Source organism: Eufriesea mexicana, unplaced genomic scaffold (assembly GCF_001483705.2).
Source record: "Eufriesea mexicana isolate 0111107269 unplaced genomic scaffold, ASM148370v2 scaffold1653, whole genome shotgun sequence".
Lineage (NCBI taxonomy): Eukaryota > Metazoa > Arthropoda > Insecta > Hymenoptera > Apidae > Eufriesea > Eufriesea mexicana.
The window spans coordinates 1,261,061-1,281,462 of record NW_016909884.1 but is presented as its reverse complement, the minus strand read 5'-3'; the positions used below and the strand labels follow the sequence as shown (position 1 = coordinate 1,281,462).

At 45.2% G+C, this 20,402-nt stretch overlaps 1 protein-coding gene across 1 annotated transcript in view; it reads right to left on the bottom strand.

The window, feature by feature from the left end:
• Positions 1–20,402, bottom strand: part of LOC108548798 (uncharacterized) — a 114,081-nt gene that overhangs the window by 51,806 nt on the left and 41,873 nt on the right. Inside the window, exons 3-4 of the mRNA XM_017901919.1 lie at positions 13,841–14,031; positions 11,768–11,957 (exon numbers count right to left, since the gene is read on the bottom strand). Of these exons, the coding sequence (XP_017757408.1) occupies positions 11,768–11,957; positions 13,841–14,031 (381 nt within the window). The remainder of the gene's footprint in view (positions 1–11,767; positions 11,958–13,840; positions 14,032–20,402) is intronic.

Sequence of the window (20,402 nt, the reverse complement as noted above, 5' to 3'; positions counted from 1 at the left end):
GTATATAAACAAATAAACCCGCGATGCAAACAAACTCGCCGCGGACGTAAACAAAGGAACTCGGAAGGCAAACAAAGAGAGGGGGTAAACAAACACGCGGAATTTTCCTTCGCGAAAGCCGGGTACTAAGCTTCGCGCGTCCGCTCCCCGTCAGCGACAGGGACGATGCAAGTATTTTTCCTGGCCGACGTCAGGGATAACTCGGTCGAGGGATGAATTCCGTCCTGGCGCGTCTGCATCAGCAACGATCGATCAACATCGCTGTTTGACGAAGAAGCGTTTGTTTCAGCCCCTGTCGGCCGCGTTCGCTGCACTCGATCGTTCGGGATAAAGAAGATCGGAAATATTCCGCAAAATGCTGGCTCGTTCCTTGCAACTAAATACGTCGTAAAAGGAGCCCGGACATAAAAGGTCCGCTCGGCTACGCAAACTCTGAGAAACGGTGCTGTACTTTCATTCAACGAAAACATCCTCCAAGCGGTTTAGTGCAGCGAGCAGATGGACGGCCAGTCGATTCAGGAAAGCGCCGGATTATGGTTGCCGAAGTGGCTCGTATTCGCGAGGAAAAACACCGCCAGTCAGGGCTGTTAATATTCTTCCATTCACCTTTCGTCTTCCTCGGAAGGTTCTCGAGTCTAAAGGTTAATATTCCTTTCGGGGGATTAACTTTTAGGCATGAGACGTCGTTCCTCGATTCTCTATATCTCGTATCTCGCAGTCGAGGTGAAGAGAAGCTTCCGGCGAATGGAACAGCCGCAGATCGAACGTATTCATCGCGAGACAATGGCCGTGTCGGGCAATATCAGCAACTCGTCACTGTTCGAGCAAGCTGAGTGAATCGGTACACGCTCTGATGCTTCGCTCGTATCGATGTTCGTATCGTGTCGTACACTAGGTATGCAATACAACTCGTGTCTTACCGAATTTTCTGTTGCATAATTTCGAACAATGAACTCGAGAATTATCCGCATATATGCCACTTAATTTCGTGAAGGAAATAGGGAAGATGTAAACATTAAGTCGGCTAATATCTAGTATCATTAACTGGTCAAAGTACTCACAAACAGAAAACTAAAGGAAGAACTTCAAAAAGAAAAATGGGGGATCTGTATTAAAGGAAAAATGGAAAAACCAAGTGACGGAAATTTGAAAACGGTGACGAAATTTTTAAACAAACTTGAAGTTGAAGCAAAAAGTGACAGAATTTTGAAATTAGGGTGTGGTATAGTTAGATTCTACTATATTTGGATTAGGTCATAGTTAGATTCTACTATATTTAGATTAGGTACTTGAAGGAGCTTCGAGGACTTTCTCACAAGTCCTCGGTGAATCCTCGACCTTAGACTTAATAGAAGTTCCTATACTACCTAAGTATACCTCATATAAAGATAGGGCCCCCTAACTAGAAAACTATTCGTTATAGATAAAAATAAGTGACATAAGTATAGCGACCAACGTTCTCACCCTCGCCTATAGATGGATTCCTACTTGTAGGAGGTTCGAAGACTTTCTCACAAGTCCCTCGGTGAATCCTCGACCTTGGACTTAATAGAATTTCCTATGCTACCTAAGTATCCCCCATCTAAGGTAGGGCCTGCTAGGTAGCCTTACTGATGAGTCCACTAGCAGGCCTGGGATGAAACTCATCCCTTCCTTTTCCTTTTCCTTTCATCCCTTTTAGCACCACCGCAACAGAGAAGGATACCTGAGCGCCGACAGCAACAACATAAGCATTTCCCCCATACAAGAATTTAATAAATTTCTTTTTCTAGAAAATGGTTACTGTTTAGTACTAGAAATAGCAATATCACTCTTCCATCGCTCCAATATTACGTAACGATTAGTTCGTAAGAGGGGTTGATAGCTTTCCTCCTCACGAGGAGCGAAAAATGGCGATCACAATAGATTCGATACTTTATTTTCAAAACAAGCGCTTATATAAAAATTTTTACTCTGGTACTTCCATCGACATCCTGCACAGTTACATTTGGTTTCAATTCCAACCGCTATCGATGAACTTTATTCAATGCTGAATCCATAACGTTGCGAGCGACAATAAAATGGCGAAGTATTCGCGACCCCCTGAGCCACGGGGCGAAAAAATACACGGGTCTATCTAATATCTCATGGTCATTTTTACGTCTGTATTTCCACCTGAAAATTGTTATCACATCGATTTCCGCTCTAGAAACCGTTTCAAAGGATCGTTATTTCCCGGTGACTGTTATAAAGCACCGAAATCCGAGAAAATTTCGATTTCGAGTTAGGCAGCTTTTGAAAGGTCGGCTGTGTATCGGTTACGATTACGTTCTGTGTAGCATGTACACGCGTATTTTTATGTCAGCTGTATTTCGGTTGATTCGATCGACGCTCTAATGGATTTTGCAAAATTATCTGCAAAATTGCTCGTCCAGCAATTGCATCACTTTCCTTTGATAACGTGCACATTTGCCGCTATCGATTGTTGTCCGGTTGTCCGTTAGGTTAATTCTCAGCACGAGATACAGGCACACCTATCAGCATAGACAAAGTGCGAAATAAATTTAATACGTTATGAAATTTCGCATTTCACGTTGGAAAATATCGAATATTCGCTGAACACGGTATAGCGTACCGTAACATAGTGCAGTGTATATACATATAGTATATATGCGGTATGGTATAGGATGCATGTGTAATTAATTATAGCACTGTAGCTTTTCCGTATGCACCGTGGATACTCTCAATCGATGACCAGTAATTAACCCAAATTTTTTATCACGTGAGTAAGTTCACCTCAAAAGGATGATACGAATATTTTAACATACGAGTATCGTGAAAATTCATATTGCGAGAGAATTAATGCAGTTTTAATTTACGAAAAATACACGAATCGTTGGAATTGTTTAAAGCAGGAATTTGTAATTAAAATTAAAAATTAATAAGCCATTGGTTATTGTGGCAGAAAAATAATTCCTAGGAAAATAGATAATATTCGTGGATGAATTCTATTTACTTTCGAGCTACTTAGACTTCCACTTTGCTTCTCGCATAAGTTTTCGCGTATTCTCCTACGCTTCGTAATTCCCATTCGTTTCCTGCTCGTTTCGTAGTTATTTCGTGTTCATTCGAATTTCTTCATTTCGAGCGCGTCGCGATTTCAATTCAACTTCCGACTGGCTCGTGTTTCTGCTATTTTCTCTCTTCCTTTAGAAGCAGCTGGAATCAACGAAGAATCTTTTGAAATAAGAAATATCAGCGTCGCGTTACTGAGAATAAAGTTAAAGTCAAATATAATGTAATTCCTTTCTTGGGATACAAAATTTTTAATGAGGTACCAGTGCAGCCATTTTCATTTCTTGCAATACCATGTTACAGGAACGTATCTTTAGTAGGAAATTGTCAATGGAGTAACCAATGTATTAACACTTTGCACACTTTCCAGTTACACTCGACATTCTTTGATTCCTTATTTACTAGACAAGAAAACAGGAAATAAGTAACTACTTGAATTACAAATAAATTCAAAGTATAAATTGCAATGTTTGAGAGCTATATTTAATACAATCAGTAAACAAATTTCTTTAAAATAAGTAGGAGTCGAGGAACTGTCCTGTGAAGTAAATTTCAAACAAAATAATTGAAATGGTAGAGAGTTATTGGCAACAAAATTGAAAAATAATTCGGAGTGCAAAGGATTAAGATCCATGTGACGAGACTTACAATTAGTAATTACTATGCTTTGCCAAAGATAGTTCTTCAAAAATTAAAAATCGTGCATTGAGTTATGATTTAATAATTAAGGAAAGAATAAATTAAAGCAGATTATAATATTATCCTAAGCTCGGAGTCCTTTTTCCTCCAAATCTAACCCAATAATATATAATAAGAACCAAAATAGGAACCCGTGTAGCCATTTTGATTTCTTGCAATTCCATGTTACAGAAACGTACCTTTAGTAGGAAATTGCCAGTAGAGTAACAAAATGTATTACGATCCCTGTGACGAGATATAGTAATTATTATTCTTTGTTAAAGTTCATTCCTCGAAAATTAAAAGTCGTGCATTGAATTAAGATTTAATAATTGCGAAACGAATAAATTAGGACGGATTATAATATTATCAAAAGCTTGGAGTTCTTTTCCCTCTAAATCTAATCCAATAAAAAACCAAAATAGGAACCAGGGGAGCCATTTTGATTTCTTGCAATCCCATGGTACACAAACATATTTTGGTAGGAAATTGTCAGTAGAGTAACCAAATGTACTACGATCCCTGTGACGAGACCTGGTAATTACTATCCTTTGCTAAAGTTCATTCCTCGAAAATTAAAAATCGTGCATTGAGTTAAGATTTAATAATTAAGGAAAGAATAAATTGGGGCAGTTATAATATTATCATAAGCTTGGAGTTCTTGTCCCTCTAAATCTAACCAAATAATATATAATAAGAACCGGAATAGGAACCCGTGGAGCCATTTTGATTTCTTGCAATCCCATGTTACACAAACGTATCTTTGGTAAGAAATTGCCAGTAGAATAATCAATGTATTACGATCCCTGTGACGAGACATAGTAATTACTATCCTTTGCTAAAGTTCATTCCTCGAAAATTAAAAATCATGCATTGAGTTAAGATTTAATAATTACTGAACGAATAAATTAGGGTTTCCTTTGCTAAAGTTCATTCCTCGAAAATTAAAAATCGTGCATTGAGTTAAGATTTAATAATTACTGAACGAATAAATTAGGGCAGATTAAGCTACTCATAAGCTCGGAGTCCTTTCTGCTTTAAAGCAAACCGAAAAAAATAAAAAACCGAAATAGGAACGATATAGAACGATATTTCAAAAGCTACTGGAACCATAATGGAAATCGATAGACCCGAGAAACCTGCTGGTTATAACAGCCATAACGTCATTTCGATTCTTCACGAGCGCGAGAACGAGCTTTATACTACAATTATTAGCAGTTATTTTAACCGCAGCAACCCTTGACTTTTCCTCCATTTTCCTCCATGTGACAATAAATAAGTGGAAATGGCGCAGAGGTAATAGTCTTTGTTGCGAGGAGCAGAAGCGAACGAAGGGAACAATATTTGCGTTTCGCTCGAGGAGCGCGAGTCCGAGACGAAGATGGCACTGCGAGGAGTAGGCGCGTTTAGAGGCGTCTCGTGGCAAGCATCGAGACAAAGAAATTACTTCCAGCTGGCCAGATCGGGGAGCACTCGTCACTGCACTCGTACCCGGGCGCCGGGAAAATGGAAATAATATCCCGGCAACGACGAACGTCGACGCTTGGAACGCCGGTGATCCGGAAAAACGCTCGGCGTCCTCCAAGACGACGCTTCGCCATGCAAACGCGCTCATTATCGCGATGCGCATTCTTCGCAATCGGTCACGCGATAAATTCTACGCTTTCACGGAACCCATTGATCCAATAATTCCTTTTTTCCATTCTTCACCACCACTTCCAAGATTCGATTCCACAACTCTGGAATTTCACGAAGGAATTCCGTTCTGCTGACAGGAAGTTTGCGTGTGAGTGACATTTAGCATAAATTGTATCTGTTTTCGCGAAGCCATTGACGTGGTATGATCTTCCAAATAGGTAACAGTAGCAGTGTCTTGGAAATTAAGCGAGATTTTGTCCTAAAAATTCGCTGTCCTTCACGCGTATTTCTTTTATCAGCCATCGTTTATATCGAAGGGGTGAAATCAGCCCTCAAAGATAGGGGTTGAAAGCAATTGTTTGAAATATCTCCAGGACCGAAAGGGTTACAATCAAATTGCTCTTTCTACAGAATACACATTTTTACGTGGGCAATGTAGTATAATATTCGTGTAAAAATAATTATGAAAAATTAATTTGTTTAAATACTATTTTAAAAATTCGACAGTCTTCCAGCCTTTATCGTGCTAAATATTAACCCTTTGCACTCGAGAGACGCCTCTCAGTTACCACTAAGTCAGATTCTGAAGATGGATGTTAATTAATATATCAAATTTACAATTACTCAACGATACGTGGAATATCGAAGTAAAATAATTCTACGTCCTAAATTGCATAGGATTTCTTTTATTTACCATTTTAAAAACATCGTCAACCTTATGGCAGAAAGTATCCAAATTATTATTTTCCTGTAACGAAAAAATCGCCGAGTGCAAAGGGTTAATTCACTTTCATGTAAACGAAAATGAATTAAACGTGATATATAGGTCAAAACAAGGGATTCGTGTATGCAAAATTATTTATTTTTTCACTATAAGTAATAATCACGATAAAAATAATTTTTAGGAGCATTCCAGGTCGAATTCTATACTCATAGCAAACTTTTCCAATATTTTGGGTAATTGTTGGCAGTGTTTCAATTAGCCATCAGCGATATAAAGGTGCACTGCTATGAAAAGACCCTCGGAATTTTGCAAAAGCTTCCTCAGCTTCGGTTAGTTTCATCATTGGCCAGCTTCGAGGCATCACTGTGCCTTATTAATCTTCGGTTCGATATTCCCGATGTCCATACGCGTGTCTAGAAACTGGGTGATCGTGATTCCGAGTTAATTTAATTTCTTCGGGTTGCATTACGTCACACCGGGACGGGAAATGCGCTGAATAGGGCGCGAAGAGCTTTAAAAGCTGGTCCATTCGGGGACCCGTTTGTTCTCGCTGGCATGTTCGCCAGTTCATAGGATGCATCGAGCTTTCACAACCTTGGCGAACAGGCGTGTGTCTGCGCTCGCGGGCCGTCCTCGCGACAGTGGGCCTCGAATGGCACGGTTACGAGGCTCATTTTTCCACGTGCGCGTTTCCGGCCGACGTGGCGCATTGTCTGCGTTCCGTGGCTCCGTTACATGCTCGCGTTATCGACCTGCTCCATACCGGATGCTGGAGAACGACGCGGAGAACTGGCTGCGAAAAGAGTAATTTCACCGGCAGAACGATGCATCCAGGCGCAGACCTGTCGCTTTCCGTTTCGATCCACTTCCATCTTCTTCCCGACTTTTGCCTCTTTTCACGTCGGCTGTGTGTAACGCAGTCAACCCTCTTCGAGCGTTAAAAATCTACGCTGGATGCTGCTGACTTCCTGTTCCGAGTACTTACGCGAGAAATGTGACAGGTCGTGTTTCTTAAATTTGGACGAATAAAATTTTTAATGGTCGGTAGGGCACGACCTTCTCCTATTTGCAAATTAATTTTAGACGCGAAATTAATTTTCGTAATCGTGACACGATTTTTGCGTTCTAGTTTTATAGAGTAACACGGTTTCGATTAGCTGATGCGACATGTCAGAGACAGGTTTTCTCGATGTAACGTAGAATTCATTTTCCTAATTTGTGTTGATCTATTCGATTAACTATGGGGTGAATTAAGGAGGGTCGAGTGTAACTTCCATTTGGTTATATTCTATTCTATTTACTAACTAATTGCTTTATGCTGTTTCAGGTAACCTGTATCAGAGCTACGCAGACAGCGGAGAATCGACTGCAGTGGAAGGACGATGGCACTGTCAGGAAAGAAGGACATGATCGATATCGACTGTCCCTACGTCCAATGGAAGCTTCTCGAGGTATTACGGGAAGGGATCATAAACGAGACGCGCGTGTTCCGTTCAGACGTCACGTTCGGCTAGCAACGCACGTCGGCTCGCTCGGAATCGGAACGGATGGAGCGAGGCTGGGACCTTTCGGTTCCAGTCTGGTACGTGTATCCGAAAGATAAGGAGATTTCGAGGTGGACGGATTTATCGTGGCTTCGATAAATCTTTAGTTCGCCGGCCAGGCAGATATTGGCGGCATTAAGGCCGGAAGATTGAGATGCTTAGCAGAGCCTGCCACCCTAGCTATTTTCACGCTAGGCGTGTATAGCCTGCCTCGCGAGTTGACAGGCTACCTTCCGTGATCGATGTTCCGGCTGTCGTTCACGCCTCCGATCGTTGACACTGCCGAAGGTCTCGTCCGCAGCGTAGATGTCGCGTCGATCGAATCAAACATGGCGGAGTGGTTCCAAGTCGCGGAGCGTTCGCAAGTTTCGTTGCATTTTGACAGAAATTCGCGGCCATGGAATCAAACATGGCGGAATGGTTCCAAGTCGCGGAGCGTTCGCAAGTTTCGTTGCATTTTGACAGAAATTCGCGGCCATGGAATCAAACATGGCGGAATGGTTCCAAGTCGCGGAGCGTTCGCAAGTTTCGTTGCATTTTGACAGAAATTCGCGGCCATGGAATCAAACATGGCGGAATGGTTCCGAGTGGTAAGGTATTCGCAAGTTTCGTGCCATTTTAATAGAAATTCGCGACGATCGAATCAAACATGGCGGAATGTTAGGTATTCGCAAGTTTCGTGCCATTTTGATAGAAATTCGCGACGATCGAATCAAACATGGCGGAATGGTTCTAAGTCGTAAAGCCTTCGCAAGTTTCGTGCCATTGTGATAGAAATTCGAGTCGATTGAAGCAAACATGGCGGAGTGATTCGAAGTTGTAAGCCATTCGCCATTTTCGTTCCATTTTGATAGAAATTCGCGTCCATGGAATCAAACATGGCGGAACGGTTCAGAGTCGTAAGGACTTCGCGAGTTTCGTTCCATTTTGGTAGAAATTCGCGTCCATGGAATGAAACATGGCGGTACAGTTTCGAATCGTAAAGCATTCGCCATTTTCGTTCGATTTCGATGAAAATTCTCCTCATCTCGCGCCGATCATGAGAGAGAAGGAAGTCCACAATAAGGAGAACAGACGTACGGTCGCAATTAAGGGGGTCCATTGAGGCCGAAGCTCGATCACCGAGTGTCCTTCGGGGCACAAAGGGAGAGACGGTGGTGGCGCACTTTGGCAGGAGTTATCAGCGTGGCTGGTTAAAAAAGGCTTTCGAGAAACGTTAACGAAGCTCGACCATCTTATCGGGCCGCGACAGAACAATGCCTCGTTACGCCAGAACCGGACGAGTGGTCGCGCGTTTCTTCCTGATCGTCCGCCGCATCTTCGCGGCGCGATTAAAACCTTCTTTATTCCAGCACCGAAAGAGTTATGCTGCCGCGATGCTCGGCAGGATCCCAGACTGCTATCGGAAACGACATCGAAAAGGGTTCGAGAGGACCACCGTCATCGACTGCTAAACGCTCTCTTCGAGCACCTTCCGCGTTCTTCCTGCTCCTCACCAGGAGCACCCTAAACTCCGGGTAGCTCTCGTGCAATTTGGATCGGGCGAATGAAATTGTCCTCCACGGTGGCTGACTCTAATCGCGTCGAGGAACTCGGGTCAGGAATATTTGTTCCCAGATCGCAAGAGAACTCGTGTCCTCTTCTTCGAAGATCCTTTTTGTCGCTCCCGTTTGTTCCACGCGAGGAGGAACAAGAGACGTTCTCGGAGACGTCCAAGGATCTCCTCTAATTGCCAGCCTTTCCACGATCGCTTTTTCCACGACTGACGTAAGTACTTGCCGGGTCCCGGGTCTCGTAAGAACCAAGGAGTCTATCTTCTGTCAATGTAAAGTATTCGGTTGTTTCACGACCGAGCGGATCGAAGGGAGACATCGGCTTCCGCGTTGAATACTTGACTTCTAAATTCCGTTTGGGAGCAGCAGCGACCGAACGAGCGCAGAGAAGCTCTTTGTTCGATTGCTAAAGAATTCCGTTGATCAGGAAGCCAAGCGTATCGAAACTTCCTACGTGACTCGCCGACTTTGCTCAGAGGAGGATTCATCTTTCATGGGAACAAACATCGACAGTCGGTTGCGAGCGAATTCGCAGCGGCTCGTTCTAGAACCCGGAAGACCAGCCTCTCTCCCGTTTCATTCCCCTTTTCGAACGGTTTAACCTGCCTCTTGCTCATCGTGCTCCATCCACCCTCTGGCCCATTTTGTTTTCAGACGAGCAATCCGTGTCGCTCGCTCCAGACGGGGCAGCCAGAACGCAACACCGACTTCAATATCCGCGCTGGACCACGAACAAAGCCCGAAAAGAAACGAATTTGCGAAACGTTGAAATATCGCGCCAGACTGCAGCCAATTTTCCCACGTCTGCTCCTTTTCTCCGTTTGATTTCCTGCGGAAGTCCACGCTGATATGCCCCGCGTCTCTATCTACCCGCGCAGCGTTATTAAAGCGACGCGTTCTGTTCGTTTTTCCTCGTTTCCGCTCGTTTCCGTCCGTGTCTGCGTATTTTCTATTTAAACCTGTCCATTTTTTATCCGAATACCTTCCCGATCCGATTTGACGTTGCGGTATGTTCGGATTTCGCGGAAATTCCACTGTGCACAGCTGCGATGTATAGTTGACGGCGCGTTTGGATTCTAGCTCAGCGCGTCTTTAGTGCCATGAATACTTGGAACGAACAATGCGCCATTGCGCTACTATTTTTCAGCGTAAACCGAAATAAGCGCTCGGCATTTTTTGGCGGAAAACCGCACGAGCATCATCGCGGTATGCGGATTTTACGTGGATCGTTTCATTGGATAACAGTGTGCAACGATATAGACAGTGCGATATTACTCGTCTTGATCCTACCAGCGTATTCAAAATTTTGTCGACATTTAATTCTTCGAGTATCGCAGGATACTTAGATGTCGCGTCGAGTGTCACAGTGTCTTCTGTTTCATCGATATTCGGGATAACGCCGATGTTACGATTTCATACGTAGCGGTGTAATTCTCGCTCTCGCCGATAGATGGCTGCCTAGTTGAAGGAGGTTCCAGGTTTCTCGCAAGTAATCGGTGGACCCTCCGCTTCCTATATATACAACTTCCAAACTTTTTAATAGTATGAGGTAGGGACTGCTAGGTAGCCTTACTGTGATGAGTCCAATAGCACAGGTCCCCCAGGACCACAAAATTTGTGGCCCCCCATCCCATGTCTTCACCATATCGACCTCTCTCCCATAGAATAATTATATATTTTTTCAGGCTTCCATTAAAACAAGGAACGTTCTATTCGGATTTTACGTTGAAAAATGGATCTCATACCGTTCGTTATTCTGATTTTCGGTTGAAAAATGTATTACATTGGCGCGTAATTGGGATTTTGAGAGAGGAAAATTCGGAATATCCACGAATTGGAACAAGCTCTTGTACCACGTGGCTGAACATTTGCCGATAAAATTTTCGCAATGGATTAGACATCGGGGATATATCGAAGATGGCCGATACTCGCGGGCGAAACTGATCCCGAATGCAGGAATATACGACAGGGTTGGAACAGTGGCGTTAACAGTTTGCAGCGACTCGTCAAAGAAATTCAACAGCGGGGAAACTTTGACTGTGGAACGGGGGTAACTTGGCTTTCACGTGTCGCGGAGTTGCAAGTTTTAGCGTTCGACGCGCGACGGAAAATCGCGGTTGCATCGCAAGCTGCCCCGGGAAACTCGACTTTCGCAATTACGTAGTCGATATCATGCAAATCTACAGCCGGTCTCTATCCCCTGTCGGTGCAATTGGCGTAGAACGACGCGTCTGGATTCGAAAAACTTTCACGCAACGTATCGAGATAACATTCTGCCTCGATCCGCGCGCGTGTTCCTCTTCCTCTGGCTGGTAATTTCAATTCAAGCAGATTTCCAAAGGCCCTCGAACGGGGACAAGAAGAGGGGAACCGGGGCTCGAGGATCCGAGTTCGCAGGCGTCACGGAGTGCGCTCTCTTATCGGAAATTTCCTCTCGAAGGATTCTTCCACTTCCCGGTTCCCTTCGTCCACGATGGCGGCGTCCGCGGAACCGGCGGAAGTTTTACGAGCGACGTCAACAACCGGCACGTCGCTGGAGACGAAGTAGTTTCCGCGGAATGATTTATAGCACTCACCCTGACGGGAGCGAAGATCTGGTCGGGCTTGATGTTCTCGAGTCTGTGCTCCTGCTCGCCTTTGTGCAACAGCTGCAGGTGCGGCTGGAAGTGCGCCGGACAAAGGGTGCCGAGTGGAAGAGGCGACGCCCATGCTGGCAAATGGGGTGGATCACGAGTGCCTAGCTCCTTGTAGAAGGACTTCAGGAATCTGTAAAACGAAGCAAGTTCGACGTGTTTAACCGACCGACACGTGGGCACGAATTTGCTTAATTCCTCCGAGTGCTAATGGAAAGTTTGCTCCAGTGAGTCGCGATCGATCCACGTCGATCGTAGCGTGATTTATAGGGGTAGGTGGGAACGAGTGAAGGGGTGAAAGAAGCTTGGCGAGGAGTCAAGGTGGGCGTTGATTTCGGCGGAATTGAAAGGACCGTGGGCACACACCGGGCTGAAATATGAGGAGCTGAGAGGATTACGGACAGCTAACGCGATTTAGCTTCGTCTCGGAGGGCGACTTGTCGATCAGCTCTTCGTAATTTGACTTCGATGATTTTTTAACGTGTCATGGGGAAGATTAGTTAGTTTTCCACAAATCTGTAAAAGCTTTGGATCTCTCTTCAAAATTACGGTATTCGAAATATCAGTAAAAAGGTTCTAACGTTACATACAAATTTACGTTACAAAAATTCTTACGGTAGATACACCCTAGTTTCTATAGGGTGTCCTATTTAAAATCTGCACCTCTTTTACGTTTCGTTACGTAGTTTTGACAAGTTTTACGAATAATAACAGATTGGTGTTAGGTTTGGCAATACAGAAGGGATGCAAAGTACTCCATATTCATTTTCACGCCTTAAAAAATCATCGAAATTCGAGGATGACGATTTATATTATCGTTTTATCGGTTGAATTACACTGATCATCTTTCACGTTACATTACATAGGTTTGGATAATGACAGATTGGTATTAGGATTGGATATACAGAGGGGGGCAAAGGACTCCAAATTCGTTCCCACGCGTTAAAAAATCATCGAAATTCGAGGATGACGATTTATATTATCGTTTTATCGGTTGAATTACACTGATCATCTTTCACGTTACATTACATAGGTTTGGATAATGACAGATTGGTATTAGGATTGGATATACAGAGGGGTGCAAAGGACTCCAAATTCATTCCCACGCGTTAAAAAATCATCGAAATTCGAGGATGACGATTTATATTATCGTTTCATCAATTGAATTACACTGCTCGTCTTTCACGTTGCATTACGTACTTCCGAATAATGACAGATTGGTTTGGATGTTCGGAGGGGATGCAAAGGGCTCCAAATTCATTTCCACGCGTCAAAAAATTATCAAAATTCAAGAATGACGGGTTATCCTTTCGATCAGTTGAATGATACTCGTGCAGTGTCGTTTCTACTTCATCTGTGCGACGAAGAGCTTTCTTCTCAGACTTTTTACCCGCGCCCCGTTAAAATCCCGGTTAATTCGAGTTACGACGCAACAGCGGATCGTTTATCGAGTGACTGGTTAATTTCCCAGGCGACGAAACCGTAGTCACGCTAAGTGGCAACTTCGCGTTGAATGATGCATTCGTTGTAGCGGAGCCGGCGGCAAGATTGATGATCTCGCGCCGGAGCTCATAGCGAGCTGATCAAGCGCGTGGAAAGGATCGGAGAACGGAGAGAGTTTTACTGCTTCCGGACGATTGGCCCGACTGGAGCATGCTAGGATTTTATGGGCTCGGCCTGCTGGGGGACACAGGTGGCCCCATTCGATGACGATTAGTCCCTTATTTATATTATTGCCGGTTTTACTGCCCGCGAGGGTTGTAATTTCTCCCGCGATCGGGGCAACGATTTAAAAGCCCGAGGAGCAGAGAGCTTCCGGGAAGTGCCTCGATATCGACAACCGGTACTACGCCTCGCGTTCAATCCCGACGGTGGGTAGCGATATCGAGAAGACAGAGCACTCCATAGAATTCCCTTAGAGGCTATACGGCAGCCACTCGTAAAGCTAACATTTTTCACGATTCGTCGGGCAGTGGAAGGTTAAGCGATAGCTGGTCTCCGAAGAGAGAGACTGACCTCAACAGTCTCGCCAGAGGATCCCTTTCCGGGGACGGCGGCCCTCCGATCCCACTTCCGGCGCCGAGTCTCCGCGAGGACGCACGTGCGCTCGATATGTATGCGGCTGGTGCAGGGGGTGGGCTGCAGGGCGGACAACAAACGGGGCTGCTACCCCCTGGGGTCGAGAGGGTATAACTCCTCTCCAATTCCTGAAACAAAAGAAGAGAAAAGCCGCTTTAGTAGGTCCCTTCGACTGCTCGTTCTCCGTTCTTCCCCTAGCTGGCGTCGTCTTTTCGATACGGCCGCCATTGTCTGCCACGCGTCGCGGGAGCACCGGTTCCGCGGATTATCCCGGATAAATAAACGCCGTCGAAAATACCGTCTCTCGCCTCGACCTCTCGCCTCGCCTCCTATTTTTCACCAGCTCGAATCGGCAAGCAAGGTCGAAGGCGTCTGGTTATCGTCCATAAATTAAAGCGCGTACGGTTATTGGGAATATCGGCAGGCTGCGGGGTCAAGGGTGAGCGAAATTTCCCTCTCGAAAGCGCAAGATTAATGGTCGCAGCCTGCTCGCCAGGCCAACACGTGGCTCATCCGCGCCGACCGAGTCGGTTACCCAACTGCTGAATCATCCTCGGTGAAAGCGGTTCGATTAACGATTTCGAGCATCGACTACCGTTAACAAGCCAACAATCGCTCGAGCAATCGTTGCTTTTCACCTCGACCAAGCTTCGATTCCACCGACGACTTCGACGACGGGGATCGTTTTCTCTTCTAGATCGGAGATCGGTGGAGATGGCGACAAACTCGACGTGAATGCTACAGAGGTTTCAAGGTAGAAACGAATTCGTTAGGTGGAGCAAATGGACGATAATCGACGGAGTGTCCCGCAGCATACGTTCTTAGATCCTTCATCGGGAACGGTTTTCTTTTCTAGATCGAAGATCGGTGGAGATGGCGACAAACTCGACGTGAATGCTACAGAGGTTTCAAAGTAGAAACGAATTCGTTAGATGGAGTAAATGTACGATAATCGACGGAGTGTCCTGTGGCATACGTTCTCAGATCCTTCATCGGGAACGGTTTTGTTTTCTAGATCGAAGATCGGTGGACATGGCGACAAACTCGACGTGAATGCTACAGAGGTTTCAAGGTAGAAACGAATTCGTTAGGTGGAGCAAATGGACGATAATCGACGGAGTGTCCCGCGGCATACGTTCTCAGATCCTTCACCGGACACGGTTTTGTCCCCGGGAGCGAGCGGAGAAATCGCGCGGTCACGTCGGCGATCAGCGCGCGAGTAAAAAAGAGCTTACGGTCAGCGATAGCGACCGCCTTTCAATCGTAACGCTTCTCGCCGGCTACGTGACCGAAGATAAGTCGATCGGAAAGAAGGAAAACCGGGAACGACCAAGCCGTTTCGCTTTTTCCCCGCCGCGGCTTTCATCCGGGGACCAATTTTCTTCCCGCGCCGCAAAGACACGCCGTAACGCGCATTCCACCCCGTCGATTTCCACCCTGAACCACCCTTCCGCGCCATTCTTCCTCTTGCTAGCAATGCTCGCGCCGATATCGACCGGCAAACATTCGTCGTGCGCCAATTTCCCAATTCGGGTTCCGCTGATCACCTCTGACTCGAGATTACACGCGACACCTCTGGTCCTCGGACGAGGTAATAGGGGTTAAAGAAAATTTCCAATTCCGACGGGAATTATGAATATTCCTTCTCTCAATGGGAAAATGGAACTGGTCTAACGAAAGGGGATAGTTTTGAAGCAAATACGCGATGGTTCGTTCGTCAGAATCGAACGAATCGAATTGTATGAGGAGCAGAAAAATGAGTTCGATTAACCCCTGTGGTAGAGGTCAGATTAACCCTTTGAGGGCTGAGTTGTGCGACGTTAAACGCGTGCTGTGGACCAGCCACTTTTTACGACGAATTGACTGAAATTTCTTATTTTATTGTTATTTTATAAAACTATACAGTGTTGATAGTCCAGATTGAATGGTTGTGCGAGAACCCATATATGCGTTCATAGCACTCAAAGTGGATGGACTGCTTTATGTTCTTACTGCCAGCGTCGCTATGAACGAAAATCGCATATAACATAGGAATTCCCAAACGTAAGGCCCAAAGATGGGAAAAAATTTAATACCAAAAGTTAGCACCTTTTGGTCCTAGTCAGGCCCGGTCCCTGAGGACTGACCGGGCCCAAACGGGAAGTCTAGCGCCGGTTCCTGGGGACCGGCGTAGCATTTAACGTGTTAAACGCCACGCCGGTTTTACGTGCCATTCCTTGTTAGTTAGCCGTCATGCGGGCCCTTCCGGGCCTGAACGGAAAGTCCGGTCTCTAGTGACCGACGTGACGTTTAACGTGTTAAACAGAAACGAGTGCTCGTAGTTTTGAATGACTATCGCGATAAAAGGGTTAACGGTGGGCCTTCCTTGTCAATCCACCGCGAAGATCAAGTGGATCACTGCTTCGTCATCGTTGCCACGTGCTCGTCACTCATGCCGCCACATCGGTAACCGAAACTCGCGTACTTTTACAGAATGACACCTTGACGGTGTCAAAGGTGGTGCCAAATTTAATGAAAAAGGAATCTAATTTGTAATAACGACAAGAAATTTACTTTTTCCATCTATTACTTCGTGTTTCACGAAATATGGAATATTATAGACGAAAAGAGTGCAAGAAGCGTAGAATGAAGATGGCGGGCTAGGGATTTCCCCTATCCGTATCCAGAGGCGTAGCCACCGGTGGACATCGACCGCGACGTAATAATTTTCTTGATCGCGGGACGGACGAAGGTGGCCGATGCAGGAAGCAAATAATTAAACGCCGGAAGAACCGAGGGTGGAGGACCAAGGGGGTCGATCGGGGGTAGGAAGCAAGCAGGCGTACGCTATACGCCGGGAAGGACGGAACGGTAAAAATGGGGCGAGTTATCGAATCAGCGTGGAACGAACGTGTTCCATGGGCTAACTGGAGCACGCTCGGGTCGACGAGGATTAACCGTTTTGTCTCTGCCGGTCTGGTTCGATCGTGGACTACTTTCGCGAGCTGAAGATATGGCACGCGAGCGTTCCGCGCGCGCGGCCCGATAAAAATGACGAGGTCGCGAATGACCGTCCGCGACTTTCGGGTCGAGCCCGCGATGCAATTACGGAGATAACGAACTGCATTCACGCCGGTTCTATTAAAAGTATAAAGACTGTTTTAATTCAATGCACGCGGAAACGGAAGCGCCGCGCGCAATTTTAATGAGTATCGCCACGCCGCGACGACAATTAAGGCCGAATATTCCAGCGCGGATTGCATTTGCTCGATTATCGTGCGGATCGACCGCCGATCGACGTTGATCGACGTTGCATGCAAGGTCTCCGAGCAGCTCGCGCGAGCGCACGGTAATTAAACCCTTTAATCGCATTACTCTTGGTTATTAATCCCGCTCAGTGCGGTAGCTTTCTGTAACGACTTCCGTCGAGCCGCAACGTTGATCGATCAAACTAAATAACGAAGAGCTTTGTGGCATCTTTCCCGGCCGGATCATGGCAGATCGATCAATACGCCGGGCAAATTTAATCCGCAAAAATTGTTTCGCTATTTTTCTCCCCTCTCTCCCGAGGTCTCTTTGTTGGCGCTGGGAATGGGAGCAAAGGGAAACGCGGATCCTCCAATGGACTAAGTTTCCAGAGAAGTATAGTCGTCACTCGAAGCAACGGGACGTAAATGGAATTGCTATCGTCGAACGAATGAGCGGAATTATGGATCGCTTCGAACATAGGTAAAGGAGTGCTACTTTTATTGTAGCTAAACGATTAGATCTGCTAGACTGATAACCTAGTCTATCCGAAAGTTGAAGGCCTGCAGGTTTATTGTTGAAGTAACAGTGGTAATTTCGTTTACAGATGGAGTGTGTTTAGAAATAAATGTACATTGATAGAGGAGAGTTAGAGATCATCGTTCAAAACGGAGTAAATATGAAAAGTAAATTTAAAATAAAATTTAATCAATCATTGAGGATAGAAATAGATATATTATTTTGGTTATTATACTCGTTAATGTAAAGTTCCGTTTCGTCCAAGTTTTTAATATTTTATAAATTAGACACGAAACAAAAGCGAAAAGGATAGGAAATATTCAAGTCTCTTATAATAGTTACATTTATAATATTGAAAAGGAAGAATGCATTTTTAGATACTCTATGGAATAGAGCATGGCAGAGATTTTCAGGTAATTGAATGCTGAACGATTATACCTATCAGGCCGATAACGAAGTGTATCCTAAAAGATATAGCAGTACAGTAAAATAAAAATCTGAATCGTTCACCAATCGTGGAATATTAATATTCTATAAATTAAACGCGAAATAAAAGCCAAAAGAAGTCAGAAATATTCGAGTCTTCTCAAACTCTTAGATATATACATAAATAGAAAATTATATAGCACTTTTAATATTGGAAAAGAAGCAAGAGTCTTTTTGGCTACTGTATATAATACAACTTGGTATCCTCGCAAGGTTTAAACAGAAAAATCATAGTTATGCCTCTGTAAACCTCTTCAGGGATACTGTCACATACCTGTTCATCCAGTTTAATAAAATTACGATTATTACAAGTGAAAAGAAAATTAGAATTCTATTCACGATAGTATCCCTCGAGAATAAAACAGTAAATCACAGTTTAGAAATCATTGTAACATTAGCTTAAAAAAAAATTCATCCTTGTAGAGGTTAAACGCAGAAAGATGGGGCCCCGTAATGGCGACGGCGAATCCGCGCGTAACTAAAATGGCGACTCTCGGACTATCTCCATTTGGCGAATATTTCGCATAGAAAAATACACGTAAATCGGACACAACGAGTCAACCCTCTGTAAATCAACGACGTCAAACAATTCGTGTTATTCGTGAATACAGGTACGTGTCTCCTTTCTACTATAAACAACACCCAATTACTTCTTTCACGGGTCTAACGACTCTCAGTCGCAGTCGAGCGCCAAGCGTGTAAAGGTGTAAATAAAAATTCCGATACAACGAGGAGAAGTCCAAGTAAGGTTTATTCCCACGTCTCAGCTACGTCTCTCGGCGATTAGTTCGCTTTCGCTGATTCAGTTCGTCGCGACGTGCCGCCGTCGGTTGTGTGTCGGCCATTGCTTCCTCGTCGACTTTTTGTCATTTGCCGCAGCGCCGCAACTCGTTCCGCGCGGCGTCGCTTCCTCCTGACCCCGATATCCCGGACTTTTCCTTTCAGACTTATCTCGAAAGTTCAGTTTACTCGAATAATCCGCTGGAACTCGGCAACAACGTGAAAAATTGCTCCACCCTTATTTTCCTCGCGTCCCGGGGCACGCCTCGACCCCCTCGGTAAATTCCATTAACCTCCCCGACCTCCGCGAACGATAAAACATCCCTCGGTCCCGTGTCATCGAGAATTCCTCTGCAAAAAGTGTCCTCCATCGCGGGGAGGATTGTTTTCCGATCCGGAAGACGCCGCGAGATCCTCTGTACGTCAGCGACAGACAACGCACGCCCTGTTCCAGGACAATGGCTGGAAAATCGGCGCGGCAGGGGTGTTCGAAGACGCAGCCGGGTACGGGGAAAGGGGCGAAGACGTAGAGAAAGCCGGCGGCATTAATTCGAGGTAATTTCTGCTGCAGACGACAAAGGGCTTCCGCGCGTTCGACGAAGACACGCGCGTCGCCCTGCTCGCGCGCGGACAAAGGGTTTCCCTTCGAGGATTACGGGAATCACGCGTCTTCGTGCTTGTTAACGGTACACCTTACACCGAGTATAATACATCGGGGGTAACTGCGGGGCAAATACGTCATTACGACGCCCCGGTCTCGAGCCACGCCGCAGGAACTCGCGACGAGTGCTCCTGATGGCGCGCCCTCGATTGTCACCGTCGAGGGACTTCCTGCAATTTGCAATTAAAATCGTGGCGGGGAAAACGCTCTCTGGGACTATTTCTGAAAACTGTCTTTCAGGAGGTGGAATATTTCTGTGGGGACTATGGTAAGTCGATGACTGATGATCGCTGTGTATATATATGTGGGATTGGGGTAAGTACAGGCCTGAAAGAATGTTTAGTGTGTTTGGGCTTAGAACGAAAGTGACAACGTGCAAGAGGATCGAATGTAAGGAATGCTTATGACACAGAGCCGAATGCGATAAACGAGTGGAAGTCTATGAATGTGCCTGAACGTTTAGGATACGTGACCGACCGATTGAGAAAGAACGTGGGTATAGACGAGGACAGAATGAATGGTTTAAATAAGGGTACAAGGGCGCAGGCCAGGCAGTCTGTAACGATCTTTTAACAGTCCTTCACGGTTTCCAAGAGTCTTTAGGAAGTTGCTAATAGCGTGTCAAGTATGTAAGAAGTCAGAGTCAAGCGTACCCATAGCGAATCCCTCTTGTTTCATAGCCGTCAATCTCCGTATAAGTTTATTGTATTTTATTGAGAAGTAAAACAGCGCTATTTTAGCCCATCCACACAAATCGATCCCTACATATATATGTGTGTATGACGACAATATCCAGTCAACGTCGGGTGATTATAGCTATGGCGACTA